The 15,849-nt window shown below is 32.7% G+C and overlaps 2 protein-coding genes across 15 annotated transcripts in view; one reads left to right on the top strand and one right to left on the bottom strand.

Moving 5' to 3' along the window:
- LOC141458698 (trypsin II-P29-like) overlaps nt 1–12,247 on the top strand; it is a 71,324-nt gene extending 59,077 nt beyond the window's left edge. For all 14 annotated transcript variants that reach the window (XM_074137034.1, XM_074137033.1, XM_074137032.1 and 11 more), the window contains 2 exons: nt 1,855–1,909; nt 11,663–12,247. In XM_074137034.1, coding sequence (XP_073993135.1) covers nt 1,855–1,909; nt 11,663–11,913 — 306 coding nt within the window. In that variant the 3' untranslated portion in view covers nt 11,914–12,247. The remainder of the gene's footprint in view (nt 1–1,854; nt 1,910–11,662) is intronic.
- The window catches only part of LOC141458702 (soluble guanylate cyclase 89Db-like), a 17,025-nt gene continuing 13,203 nt past the window's right edge, over nt 12,028–15,849 (bottom strand). Inside the window, exon 12 of the mRNA XM_074137040.1 lies at nt 12,028–12,300. Coding sequence (XP_073993141.1) covers nt 12,244–12,300 — 57 coding nt within the window. The 3' untranslated portion in view covers nt 12,028–12,243. The remainder of the gene's footprint in view (nt 12,301–15,849) is intronic.

Genomic DNA, 15,849 nt, shown 5'->3' with positions numbered 1-15,849 from the left:
TAATGCTTCCCTGATAATGACCTTTCATACTAAAAAAAGTCAAAGTTGGGTTGTTTTCTAAGTTACGCTTTTTCGTGTACTTTTTCACGATCAACCCTTACAACTGTCCTAACAGTTTTAATATAGACAAGTCCTTTCTAGCCTTCCCGCTCATGCTAATTCCCTGATAACCACCATTATTAGCTTACCTCTCTAGCCGAAACCCAAGGCCTGAAGAACAAGTCGCCTAAAGTCCATGCCAATTTTGCTACAATTATAAAATGAAGAATACTTAGTAGTGCCCAAAAACATAGGCGCCTCTTTGGTCAAACCATCCCTTTCGGATTTTTTTTACCCTAACTCCAGATCTCTCTAATAATGCCTATCAAATTTCTTTGAAAACTTTCTCCGGGAAACTGTTTTCAATTTTATACGGTTATAATTTGAGTAAAGAAAAGTTGGTGTGAGTATTTCCAGAGAATGTACCAGATTTTTTTTTTATTTCTGTCATGAACAGTTAACCAAAACTGTTAGACACATGAACTTACCCGGATGAACATCTCTTCTTTATTCACCGACTTTCAACGATTGCTAGTTTATTTAATTTAAATAATTAAAATATTGATTAGCTCTCAGCAGTGTTAGCCCTGCGGCAATAAAAGATGGAACGAAGTAGAAAATGTTTACTCTTTTCTCTTACATCATCGAAGCCATATTCTGCTATGAAGATTTCACCAATTAAAGTTTAGAAATTAAATTAATATTGGTAATGTTACGCTATTATAGTTCACATCAGCGTTGACACTGAATGATTTTAACATATTTATTCGAAAGAAGATTATATTTACAAGACATTTCTCGCTAAAGTTCTCAAAGTTAACAAAAATTTTATTTTATTTAAATGTTTTGTTAAATATAGATTTTCACCACTAGGAACCTTCGAAAATTAAACGAATTTCTTGTTAATATTATACAGGAGAATCTTCAGAATCCTAATATATGATTTTTTGGAGTGCGCCATTTCATCCAGCACTTTCTTTTAATTTAGAAAGATGGTGTTCTTCTCTTGTACTTGTGAGAGCTGCCTCACAATCAGGAAGTTTTTATTTCTATTCCAGCTCTGTTAGTTGGCGGTGTCTTTTAACACTTCTTTTACTCTTAGATGTTACACTTTCATTTAAGGTCGGGGAACGGCAGTAACCTTTTTTTTCTTCAAAAATTCCTACTTGGAAGGCTTGTGAGGGATGTGAGATAAAACGTCGTACATTTCATGGTGTCTTAAGTTTAAGGTCTCTTTGCTTGATGATGCATTAATTTCTGAATCTTTACAAAGGCTTTTTTTGTTATCTGTATACTTGTGTAAGGGAAATTCTGGAAAACATCGAAAAGCATCTTTTAAAATTGCTTAAGTCAGAATAGCGGATTGGCCAAACTTCAAAAATTTTGAAGTTAAATGTTGATCAAATGTTTGCGGTCTACTTTTTCTAACCTTCGCAATATAGTTTCCCATAATCACGTTCCAATTGTTATTAGTTCAAATTTTTGCTGATTGTTCAGGGATTTATTTGTTCTTTAAATAGTACAAATTGCTTGTAAAATGTTTATAAAATAATGCTGTTTCAATATTTTAAACTATGGAGACTGTGATAAAACTAAAGAACACTTAATAACTGTAAAAAGAGCAACTTAATTCCGTTAAGCTGGCCATCGCCATTATTATTGCATAGATTATTGTAGTGGAAAGCAACTAACTTTAGTCATAATTAATTCTCTTCTATGTTAAAATTAGTAAATTTGTTATATTTTATTTTACTATACATATACAGATTGATATTATACAGTGTCGAGAATAACTAATGTTCGTTACTTTTACAGGGAGATAGTGGGGGACCACTCCACGTCAGAAATGGTCAGAACCACTTACTAGTTGGTAAGTCAATATTTACTGACAAATTTATATTTAGTCTTTTTTTTCCACTTTTTTTCTGTTATTATAGTTTAATGGTCAGTGTTATCTGTAAAGAGAGTTCGCTGCCAAGAGACGTCAGTTATTGGAAAAAACTCTTTGGGGTGCCAATGGCCTCAGATATTGATGCATCCCTGTGACGCATCTGGTGTTTTCTTAAACGTGAGATGAGAACTGGTGAAATAGCGATCCCCTGGCTCACTGAAATTACTAAAACAATCACTGTCTAGCAAGGGTTTTTTTCTGAACTGCTCTTGCACAGCGGTTTTCAAATTTCTTCCTCCATTAGCTAGTGAACATCATAAAGTGCAGAAAATATTACTCAGATGAATTCAGGATAAGATGTGGTTGAATCTAACATCAGTTTGTTAATCTACTGCGAAAAACTTGAAATTAATTTGATTAAATTCTTACCGTAACTGCTAACAAATGGAAGATTTTGCATATTTCCAGAGTGTTAGTAGAGACTGGAACATTCAAACTTGTCTAAAAGCTGTGCGCGCTGCTGTGTAACTGCGGTTACGTTTAAATAAGTCCAATTCATTAAATTGCAAACGGCCCGCCAATCTCCCTTCTCTTACATTTTCAATTTTATCGGCCAGCCTAACTTGAATTTTCACTTGGCCTAATTGAAAAGTATTAATACCCTAACTAGTTAGTCTCATGTGTATTGCTTAGGAACAACCTATCTGAACTTAATATTAAAATAACTTTACTTTTATTGAACTAGTGACATAAACTTAGGCAAACTAATTCTTTCAATTAAATTTGATTTTTTTTTTTTCTTCATTACTTTTTTCTTATCTTTATCAGTTTTCGAGCAGGGTTCCCATTATTTGAACTAACAAAGTGTGGTAAGTTACAGCCGCATCACTTACTCTAATTGCAGAATAATCCTGTAATGGGTTTGCTAGTTCTTCAGAGATCTCTCAAGTGGGTATCCCATCCCAACACTCAAACAACACTTACCCTGAAATCATTCTCCAACTCTAAAAGAGATCCTGCTTAGATAATTACGCCTGCAATTTGGATTTACTATATAAATAGGAAATATCTCGCGCACTATCACATAAACTTGGACCCATTGTGGTTCTGTGCAAAGTAGAGCATCCTCCCTCCAGTGTACGTTTTAGTGTGGTGTTAAATATCATAAAAATACCAAAACTTAGTCTTTCATTTACTTACGAAAGTCACAATTATTTTTGATTTTTCAATTATAATACATTTCTGTGAAAAATTCATTTAATTATAATCTGCATGTAGATTTCTTAACACTAAAAAGATTTTATTTTTTACTTTTCATCACATATGAAGAAATCTTTCTGAATACTTAATGTAACATCTCAATTTTTTATTTTGGAACTAATCTGGGTGCCGGAATTGATATTATGGAAACAGTAAACCATTTTGGAGTGCATTTTACTAAACTTATAGATATGATTCGTCTCATGTTCCAAACTAAGGGAAAAATAAAGGCTAGAAGGTATCAATATTTTTTCTTTTTTATTTTATTTTATGTTTTGTCTTTGCATTATCAATCAATCAATCAATCTTCATTACTTTTCAGGCAATTGCCTTATATTCATAGTTTGGAGATCGTACAGAGTTATTTTAAATTATATTAAGTAAAAGAAATAAAAATGCAACCATCTGTTGATTCAAGAGGAATGAAGAGGAATTTTATTTCTTTTACTTAATATAAATTAAAATAACTCTGTACGATCTCCAAACTATTTATATAAGGCAATTGCCTTAAAACTAATAAAGATTGATTGATTGATTGATTGTTAATGTAAAGACAAAACATAAAATAAAATAAAAAAGAAGATATCAATATTTGAAATTTTTTTATTCTTGGACCAACAATTTCCGTAAATTTACTAAAGAAGGACAGAATCCTTCTCAGCCTCTTGTACATAGGAGCAATGGCTTTCCTTTGAGAGGTTGCTGCCAAAACAATTTAAGAAGCTAATTGAAAACGGCTTTACTGTGAGGCGCCACGGTAGCCGAGCGGTTAGAGGCGAGACCTGTGAAGCTAATATGTATTGTGGTACTGGGTTCGATTCCCGGTCTTTAGGCCTTGGATTTTATTTAATGGTTAATAAAAGAAATTTACAGTAAAGTATGTTTGCTAGTCGCCTCCGTCCACGACACCTAATTGGTAGTTGGACGTTAAGCCCCGCCTGAAAAAATAGGCGATTACTTTACTTTACTTTACTCTTACTGTGATGTGAGTAAATTTAAAGACAAAATTTAAATATACTTGAAAATTAATCATGTTTTTTAAATCCCTCTTCATTTTCTCTCTTGGAATTTCTTCATTTAAAGGAAAGAGAATTTTTGTAACTTATCGTTTTCGCATCTCTCAATAAAATCTTCGTTAATCTTTTGTTCATCACCACCTAATCATACTATAAGATTTATAGAATGAGAAGTCTATGTTTAGAATTACCTGTCAACAAAAAAAGTTTTTATAAATTATGTTAGTGTAAATTTGTTATTATTTAGATACTAAACTAATCGTGTTACTGTTCCCCCAGACAAAATTTAAAAAAATTATACTCTATCGATTAAAAACTATTGAACTGTATTTCCTGTTAGTTGTTCTGTATCGTGATGTATTCTCTTTACATTATAAAAACAATGCAGGATAATATTTGACAAAATATAAATTAAAAGTTCAATTTACACTAAATACTGTTGCTATAAAAGTATCTTTAAAATATTATGGCCACTTTTTCCTTTAATAAAATATAAAAGTACTACAATATTTGCGCTATACTTATCTAAATTTCCTTAATAATAATTTCTTTTAGTATGGGTACATTCTTGTTTTCCAATACCAAATACATTTCAGTATTTTATTATGAAAGCTTTGTCGTAAACTTGTTTTCTTTAGACACTTCATACATACAAATATTTCCCAGAAACCTTGCATCCTCTATAAAAAGTACATATAAAAGGACTTCGTTAGTTGGGTTCATTCACTTCCTTACTTGATTTTTTTTATTTCGATATACTTTATATTCTATTTATTTTTCTTTTCTCTTTTATATCTTTGAGAGAGACCAAAATACACTAATCGGGTCTTATTGAATTCTTTTTTGATGTTGAGAGTTTTATTTTTATAGCTGCGCTTATTGTCTTCGTACACTGAAGTGTACAACTAAAATATTAGTAAGAACTACAATTATTAAATTTTATAAAGATTTAGTGATAATTAAATAAGAAATTTTTGAATAATGAGAGAACGGTTATCTATTCATCAATGCTCCAAATTCGCTACTGCTTGAACTCGAGTTTAACTTAGAAAGCAAACTGTGTGTAGACTTAGTTAAACAGGACAGTTACAGCTGTTGTTGGTGCCTCCAATCACTTTCCTCGATTTTTTATTTCGAGAAATATTTTGATGAGGAAATACATTATTTGAATTGTGAATCGTTGATCAAAAGTATTTATTGGGAACTGCTGTCCCAAATGAGAGATGAAAGGAATCTATAGAGTCAGTGGCTCATCTCATAAAACCAGTTAACTGTGTCGACCTTGTTGGAAAATGTGTCCCCTACGTGCGTCGTACAAATTAAGCGATGATGAATATATTCGTCAAGAGTATGTTTGATATGAAATTGGGTTGCAATGAAATGACTTTTATATTTTTATTTTTTTCGTTATTTATTTCATGTAGATTTATTCATTTATTTATATTAACATAAATAGGAACCAAAAACATCAAAAATAAATTTCGTTGCACTCGAATGTACTATTGTTGTTGATCTGGGAACAGCTTGCTACACACTGATTTACTTTTTTCGATCGGACAAAAATATTTTCTAAATTACCTTATTATCTCAAATACTCATTCAAATGACAGTGTTATGAGGAAATCCGACAAAGAATCATAAAACTTGGGAAAACCTGGTGCCACTAAATAAACTAAACACTTACTCAATACTGCCCTTGCAGAAGTACCAAATTACAAAGAATGCACACTGCTGCAATTATCCCAAGTAAGTTGCAAAATTACAGACCTGGTATTTATGCAAATAAATTCCTGACCAGATGATTAAATTCAAACAATTATGCAGGAAAATATCTTGGCAGGTTAGAAGCCCACGACGCAATTTGGATTATCGCTAAATCTTGAGCCAAAAAGAAAGCTCCGCCTCTTGAATACAGGTAAATAGGGAACAAAAGGATCCTCATCCCGTTTTTTATTACCAGGTGCACCACTTACTGCATACTCTAGCCTAACAAACTATACGAGTTCGTTATTGATTCAGTGATGACTAATAAAAGACAAGGATACATTTACGAAGACTAATTTATAACTATATCTTCTATTAGTTCTTTTTATTTCGACATGGCCTCAAAATATTCCAAACTTCTTGCAGTTTACGAATATATTTTAGTTTTAACTAAAATTGCAAAATTAACTGCCGATGGTCGCTACTGAAAACACATGACGAATATACTCGTCATAACACAAAATTTTACACTTTTTTCATGACGAATAACTTCGTCATAAACAGTTAACTGGTTAATATGTAAAAATAATGTTGGTTATTTATATCGTCACCATAATGCGAATATCTGTTTCAATTAACTGTACTTGGAGTTCTAGATAAAAGGTTCTGTCTAGAGGAGGGTCTCATAATTAACAGTACGCGGTATCATTAACTTTGAACTTTAGAATTGCTATTCTTTAGATTAAAGACAGAAAGAGGAGCGCTTTGTCCTCCTGTAAATAAATATGCTGTTTCATTTAGGTACATAAAATAATAGATATTTAACGTATATATGTGTTGTTGAGGCGGACCACATTATTATTAAAACAAACTGTAATCAAACGGATTGCAATACAGTTTTCACTAAGTTAAAGTCTGATAGGGTGCGCTGTGATGGTGGGAGGGAATGTTGTAGTTTCTGTCTAGACAGCGTGCACACTGGAGGGGTATTGTTGAAGGGCAGTTTCAGTTTCCCTGCCTCCAACGCTCTCACGTCTCTGCACCAACACCACCTATACAACCTGTACCTGGACCCTTGGTTATATGTGGAAAGTCTCTGTGTATGAGTTAAAGCTTAGTTGTGACGTAACATGTAATTTGTTTGCATGCAAACTGTCCAGCACCCTTTCCAGCCTGTACGCCCTGCTTTCCTCACCCCTCAGTTCTGCCAACAGGCGGCCGTTGTTGGAAACGACCTCACACTTCCAATAACAAAGTTTGATTAATGGTAATGCCATCATCATGTTAACTTAGACCTGTCTCCAATTCTGCCCTAGTCTAGTTCAGGCTTCATGGTTTGTTATTATAGTTTATTCGATTCAACTATTGTCCGTATATACACATTTCCTATCACATCCAAAGATTGTTGTTCTAGCTTTGCTTACTGGATATTGACAGTTTTACTTAGATGATGCAGAATTCTTGCGACGAAAAACTGCTTCTTTTATTCATTTTTTAATCAAAAATTATAGATGATCACTTTTTAATGAATAAAGGACACTCTCACTAGCGACCACCTCCATTTACGGAGAGTTTTTGGATTTCCCCGTCTTATCCCTTATACACTTTCTATATATAAAAGAACCTCCGTCTAACGGTCACTCTACATAGCGACCGCGGGCATTGATTTTGTGGAACGGATTATATGTTTCACCTCCCACCAACGACCACCTTTTTATTTAAAGTTCGTTTGACGCGGTGATCAAAATAATTAACCCCTCTCAAGTTTTTGTTTTTTTTTTCTGGTTTTTCCTGAAGTTTCTTATATAAGCTCCATACATCTTGTACCACTTTAACCATTTTTCAATATAACTTTGGACGAACAATATTATTTTTTCCGATATGTCTCTCAAACGATATTGATTAACTCTAGAAGAGAAAATAAATATGTTGGAAGATTTTGCATAAACCAAATCGAGCCATCGTCTACTTGCCGAAAGGTTTGTTCTATTTTTCAAATAATTGTTAAATAATGTTTAATTAATACATTGGTAATTTTGTCTTTGTGGGTTGGCGGCATTGTGGCGTCAGTAATGCGGCTTGTAGCGTCTGTACAGCGTCATTGTTGTTGTTGTTGTTGTTGTTGTTGTTGTTGTGTACTGGGAGTTAGCGTCAAGTGTATATAGTACCTTGTGTAATAAAGTACAATTAAAATAAAAACTATAAAACATATAAGTGTTGTTTATTCGTAGCAGCTGCAGCAGAAACCTCGCAATTAAAAACATTAACAAGAAAACTTTTAACAGGTTATGGGCCCAGGCCGTTGTCCATCTTAAAAACTACTAAAGGAATATAAAGGTTAGTTGCACGTTGCTACATTAAAACCCGTAAAAATGAATCTATTAAACGAAGTGATAGAAATAGACAAGTTAAAGAAACCCGAGGACTTCCAGTGTTGGAAATTTAAAATAACAATTTTATTGAAGGCCAATGGGTTATATGGCATTGTGTCTGGGGAGGAAGCGTCACCTCCACAAGACCATAAGGACTATAATTTGTTTGTTCAGAGGGACGCAAAAGCGCAAAAACTTATTATCCTCTCAATAGACAAAATACCACTGACACATGTTATGACTTGCAATAACTCTAAAGAAATGTTCAAAAAACTAAAAGAAGTGTATGAGCGTGATTCAACGCAACAAAAATTCGATTTAATGCAAGAATTTTTTAACTTCAAGTTTAATAATAGCGTTGATATATCAACTAATATTAGCATTTTAGAAAACCTGGTTTTTCGGTTAAAAGCCCTGAATAATGAAATAAACGACAGCATGGTTATGTCAAAAATTTTAACTAGTCTTGACAGTAAATATAGACATTTTTGGAGTGCCTGGGAGAGTACCCCCAACGAGGAAAAAACACTCAAATTTAATCACAAGACTAGCAAATGAGGAGAAACGTTTCTCATGCTCAGAGGATGTTGCAGTAGCATTCAAAAGCGAGATTAAAAATAAAACAAATCGTTCTTATTCAACACCGGTAAAATGTTTTAGTTGTTCGAAACCAGGACATATATCCAAGTTTTGCCCCAATAAGAGGCAAAGTAAATTCTGTAAAATATGCAAAAAGAATAACCATGATGAGAAGAACTGCTATTTTAGAAAAAATAAACACCCTGAAAAACACGACATATCTTTTCTGGCTAATGAAACATCAAACTCCAAGTGGATATTGGATTCGGGATCTTCGAGTCACATGACGAATGATGAAATAGTGTTACAAGGAAAACGGAATTCCAGTGGCCTATACTCGGTAGATCTGGATATTAAGGAAAGAGTAGAAGCGAACTTTGCAGAGAATTTGAATCCCAGAACATGGCACAGACGTTTGGGACATAAAAGTCAGGAGTGTATTAATAAACTCAGTGGAATGGTGGATGGATTGAATTTAAAAAATGAAAGATCTCAGTTCGACTGCGAGACATGTATGCAAGCTAATTTAAATAAAATAATTTCTTTAGAAGATGAAGTAAAACAACTGTACGTAGAATTACGAGCGTCTAAAGTTAAATTGCTAAAAAAGATCGAAGAAGCATCTTTGATGACTAATAAGTACATGAAAGGAAAAGGTGAATTAAAAACGGATGTTAAACCATTAGAAAATCATATTTTAGAATTGAATGAAGAAAAAAGAAATCTCGAATGTAAACTTAAAAAAATTCAAAGTGAATTACAGTATAATCAAGTTAGTGAGGATAAAATCCAGAGTGATATAATAACTGTACCAAATGGAAATTCGCCTGTTAAGGATAGAGAAATCACTGGGAAAAATAGAAAAGAGAGACGGAAGAAATTACTGCAATTACTTGCTGAGAAGGAAAAATCGGAGAGAAATGTAGAGAAAAAGGAGAAGAAATTAAGACTTGCTGATGAAACAGAAAACATACCTTTAGAAACTTATGCCAAAGAGCTAGAACAGCTGAGTGAAACCAGTGACAGAGAAGTCAAAGAAGAAGAAGAAGATACAGTAGGAGATGAAAAAAGTGCTACAACCTACCAAATGCTAAAAATTAAAGGATTAACACCTAAAAGAAAGAAAGAAGTGAGAAATCCGCGAGTAAGGTATAAAAATAAATGAAGAAGAGCTTATAGCTTACTCAGACGCCGACTATGCGGGAGACCCTGAGACTCGTCGCTCAACAACTGGATTCGTGATATACTATGGAGGCGGGCCGGTTAGCTGGTGCTCGCGAAAGCAAAATATAGTGGCATTATCAAGTGCGGAAAGTGAATATATTAGTAGTGCCGAATGTTGTAAAGAGTTAATTTTTATAAAAGAACTCATATATGAACTAACTGGTAAAAATTTGAACTGTACATTATTTATAGATAATAAAAGTGCTATTGATATAATAAAGAATGGTAACATAAATAAAAGATCAAAACACATAGATGTAAGATACCATTATATAAAAGAAAAATATGACAACTGTGAAATTAATGTAAAACATTGTAGTTCGAATGATCAAGTCGCAGACATTTTCACAAAAACCTTTAGGTGGAGTAAAATTCAATAAATTTAAAGACTTAATTGTTTCATAAATAAATGCATACCTGTTATAGATAAAGATAAAATTAGGGGGTGTGTTAAATAATGTTTAATTAATACATTGGTAATTTTGTCTTTGTGGGTTGGCGGCATTGTGGCGTCAGTAATGCGGCTTGTAGCGTCTGTACAGCGTCATTGTTGTTGTTGTTGTTGTTGTTGTTGTTGTTGTTGTTGTTGTTGTTGTTGTTGTTGTTGTTGTTGTTGTTGTTGTTGTGTACTGGGAGTTAGCGTCAAGTGTATATAGTACCTTGTGTAATAAAGTACAATTAAAATAAAAACTATAAAACATATAAGTGTTGTTTATTCGTAGCAGCTGCAGCAGAAACCTCGCAATTAAAAACATTAACAAGAAAACTTTTAACAATAATAGATGATAATTTTACCATAAATTATTACTGTTATGAATACATGTGATGATTATAATAAAAATTATTAATTAAGTCAATAATATGCAGTTTTTTGATAAATTTTGTGGATAACTAAGAAAGATTTGATGCATATCATATAGCTAAATAATTATGCAATCGTTTTTAAATCTATTAATAATAAACAATTTTTAAATAGCTGTTAAAAAAAACATATTTTTTTAATTATGAAACTTGCCTACCTCCAACGACCACCTCCAAACAGCGGCCACTTTGCTTTCCCCCGCCAGTGTCCGTTATTGAGAGGTTCGACTGTATAACCATAATGAAACAGTCTCCAGTTGACTCTTCTCTTCTTTCTGGACTTATATTGTTGGTTCAGTGCCTCAAGAAAAGTAAATAGGAGTCTATTTTTTTCCAGCAGGCTTTTAGCCGAAATACCGTTGTGGTATCACGGAATGAACATTCCCTACTCGTACATTTCTTGCGTTAACCATCCAAGCCATAACCGGGAATCGAACCCTGCACTACAATACATCTCAATTTTTGAGGTCGTAATCGCTCAACTGCTATGGTACTTTATTCGAAACAGCATATTACTTTTTTAATTTTTTAATTTCCTCCACCTTTGAGAGTTTATTTATGTCATCATTGATCAAATTCGTGTGGGGACTTGAGTTTAAAGTTTATGACTAATGTAATAAGTCACTCAAAAAATTTGTAAAAGCCAACATCTCCATCCGAAAATAATGTACTAAAAACAGTGAAAATTGAAGAATTTTTTTTTTTTTTAATTGCAGGTGTTGTTTCTTGGGGACAGGGTTGTGCTCGGCCCAATTACCCAGGAGTCTATTGTAGGGTAAATAGATATTTACCTTGGATAGAAAAGCACACAGCAGATGCGTGTCAATGTAAACATACCTCTGAAAGTGCGCCTGTCGAAGAAGAAGTTGATGAAGGTTTAACTTCTTTGAAATCAGATAATATAACAACGGAGACTACAACAACTGAACCTGCAACAATGAAAACTGATACAACAGAATATGTATAAACAAAAAAAAAGGCTGAAGAAAGTAAGTTTGATAGTATTTGCGGTATTTGTTTAAAAGAGTAACTATCTGAAAAGGAAGAGAAGTCTACTAGGTTGTTTATTCAGTTCCAGATATTATACATCAACTATTTTTATTAGTTAATTTTTATTTAAGTACATAACAATGGAATAATTAATTCCATTAACTAATTGTAACTACAAATTTTGCTTGAAATCGTTCCAGTATCTTACCAATTACTGTTTTCTCCTCTAACTGTGATAAAGTATTTATTGTTGTATATATATTATATGTATATTGATTTTCTTGTTTTCAAATAAACTGTTTTCCACTTAATTTTTCTCATTAGTGTATCCTATTAGCCAATGAGTTTCCATCTCTCCTTTACCCTGGAAAAATTATATTTTTTTGTCATTTATTTAATTTTTAAATGTACTTTCTGTGTGCTAAATTCGGCCCCATTCTCATTGCTTAACTATACATTAGTTAGAAAACAGCGCCTTTAGGAGCCTCGAAAATATATGCAAATTAAATTGGCTACAAAAATATTCGGTTCACGAACGACTGCCACAGCTCCTCATTTCTTCTTTTTTTTTCTATCGTCTATTTTTAGTAGGCAGTATTCTCCGGGGTATTTTGCTATCCTACGTATTGAATTTTTCGTACTCAACTTACACAACCGTAAGGGTGATGCCCTGATCTTACTGAGGGTTTTTTTGTTCTACTTCAGTCTTTTGAGAGCTTTAATAATTAGAAAGATTTATTTTAGTAGTAGCAAACCCTATTACTCAACAATATCTACTACTAAACTAATTCTCCCTAGGCAGCGACCCGATTCTTCGTCTCGTTCCTTCGATATTCAACACTGCAAATCTAACTCTAAGGCCCAAAGGGCATTTCTTCCAGAGTATTGGTGATTTGCTTATAACATAACCTGGGTGGCCATCTTGTAAACATAAGTAAGCGAACAATAGGGCCGAGAGGAATTATTATTCTTAAATTGAAGTACCACTTTATTGAATGCGGTTTTTATTTTTTTCAAATTTTTCTAAAAATGGCTCCGATACTATAACTTGGTACTCTTACCGCACTCATATCTACAACTCATATTTAAAACAGGAGGGAAGGAGAGGTCTGCTGGGAGAGGAGAAAGCTTTCCCTCTTAAATACTGTTTTAATGTAGTATAAGATTCCAAATTTGCATGATGTTTAAGTGAATTAAATGATTCGCAATAATTTAAAGTTTTAATAGAACAGCGAAATCAGCTGCGGGCGAATTTCCGTAAGGGTTTTCATTTTTTCGAAAACTATTACAGATGAATTGTTAACAGAGCATTAACCTTACTCAAAAAAGGCAATGACTTTTGTTTGCAACTTTTTTCCGGGAAAATTAATTTTTTTGGAAGTTCTCAGGGAGCGGTTGGTAAGGTTCCCTCTAAAATATCATATTATAGAATTGTATGTGATATTACCTACGCAGTGAGAAGTAAGACTTTTTTGTAGCGTTAATGGAAATGCCTACATTATTCAAAACAATGACCAAACACTTTTGTTCGATAATTCTTTACATAAAAGTTGAGTTTAAGAACAGTTCTGTGACTTCTTTCTTCTCTTAAAGTTCTTTACATAATAAGAAAGTAAGGCAAAAATTTGAAGTTTGAATAAAACCATAATAATTGCTGAAATACGAATTTGAGAGAATGTGAGTTTTAAAAATTTATTTTTGGACTGTGTTAGTTACATAAATGAAGCATGAAGGTGGGATTTCTTAGCAGTAGAGACGCCAGACATTTTTCAATCGTGATATTCATGCCAGACAAGGGACGGATTGCGGTGTGCTCTTCATGGAGTGGTACCAATCTTGCTAATTGCTGTGTTGTTAACGTTCATAAATTTGATAAAAGTGAGTGGCTTAAGTGGCGAATTTTGAAATTTACTAAGGGTTAAGATGCTTCCCTTGTTAACACTTACTATGAAATCTAAATATCAAGCAGTTATTCAACTTGAGTTGAAATAATTAGCTCTACACTAATTGAAATAATTAAACGGCTGATTTCTTATAATCAATACATCTCACTTCATTTCACTCAGACTGAATTAAACCTTGGAAGTTGGCAATCGATCAAAGTTGAGTGTTTAAATTTTAATCATATTAATTATAAGCCACCAATAACTGTCGTTATTGGAACAGGAAATTAAATTATTGGTTTTTAAACATCTAGTTCGTTTTAGATGATATTATCAGTACATGTTCCCGATGTTCTTCAACTTTTCACCTGTTCCCTTTGTTTATGTTAAAGTAAAAGCAAAAAATAATAACCCTACATAACTTGGCAACTGCTTTAGGAGGTTGCAAAAATTCAGGTGACTCGTCTATGTTACTTACGTTCTTTTTAAGTTAGAACCATACTAACACACAATGAAAGTTAATAACTCGTTAATTCGAGTAAAAGGATTTTTGCTTTCTTCAGGCTGTTATAATTTCCTAAATAATAAAATATTGTATTTTCATATCTACTTAGAAATGAGCATTTGATTAATCTCGCGATAAAAAAGTAAGATTGTTATATATAAACTAGTGCTGAAACGACTTGAATCACCTCAAGGCGAAAATAATCTTGTGGCCTCTGACATTCATATTCAATTCAGCGTATTAAGGTAAGTGTCAAATTTTATATTATGATTTAAGTTATGATAATTAGTCGTTACATAATTAAGTTTCTGAGAGATATACACTCGCATAAAATAACTTTGTGATTCTCTTTAAAGCAGGTAGTTATTTCTTAAGACTAACATTCTAGCCAATTGTTGTTTTAGAATATTACCGTTTGATCCTTAATTTAATACAAGCATTTGTTAAAGGTTCAAGGAACAATTCGTTATGTCAAAATCAGTCGCATTCTGTTAACTTAATTGTATGATTAGTAAACTACTTCTTGAAATACCAATTTATACTATAATTTTGATCACCTGTCAACTGCGGTAGCTAGTTGAAATAAAATGGTTAACAGTTCAATGAGAAAATAAACTGGTGGCCCTTCAAAAGTAATTTATTTAAAAGGATTTCGTTCAACACAATTATTTTATGGAAAACAGTTTCTTTTGCAAAAGTAAAGGCGAGTGAAAAATTGAATAGCACAGGTTAAATGTATCAAATAGGTTTGAGTCAATTGAAAGAATTTAAAAAATTACTTAAGCTTATTAAGCTTACAGAGGACACAGGAGTACGACATTGCAATATCTTATAAATAATTACAACAACGTTAAAAGTAAAAAATGTGCGTGTTCAAGACATGATGTGCAATTCAGTGACGTATCTAACAATTTAAAACTTTTCTTAGTGCGCAAATGCAGCTTTTGTGCACAACATTTCATTTTGAATTACGCTTTCTAAGAATAAGCAAGCTCTAATATTCACGTCTATGACTCGAAGAGTACAGACTATCTCAGCCCCTGTCCAGTTCTCTCTCGTTTTGGACGAGTAGCATGTGTGAGTTGAGATACATATATGCGGCTTAACATTGGCAAGGCAGGCTCCATATATATTATCACTCGGCTGTTTTAAATTGAAAAGATCACTTCATTTCAGACTAGAAAGCACATAGATCTATCCTAACTCATGAATCGATGCTTTCTCGCTACGATCTTGTTTTACATGCGTAGTTCAAGTTTAAGAGGTATAACTAGATGCGAAATCAGAATTAGTTTTTCTAAACTAATAATAACAATAAAGTGTATATTTTTCATTTATGATAAACATAACACTGAAAAAAAAAAATTACAATACGTACAGAACACAAATGCATGAACACCGTCCATCAGCAGAATAGCACCTAACTAAAAATTCCAACTTGATACAGAACAAAACAAAAATACACAAATCTAAAAGAAGAAACTAATATTTAAACTGTTCTATCATAAACTTCCGATATCTACCT

The sequence above is a fragment of the Rhodnius prolixus genome, unplaced genomic scaffold (genome assembly GCF_049639745.1).
Source record: "Rhodnius prolixus isolate KJV_2025 unplaced genomic scaffold, Rpr scaffold_5, whole genome shotgun sequence".
Taxonomy (NCBI): Eukaryota; Metazoa; Arthropoda; class Insecta; order Hemiptera; family Reduviidae; genus Rhodnius; species Rhodnius prolixus.
The sequence above is the reverse complement of the archived record's forward strand: the minus strand, read 5'-3'. Positions and strand labels throughout refer to the sequence as shown.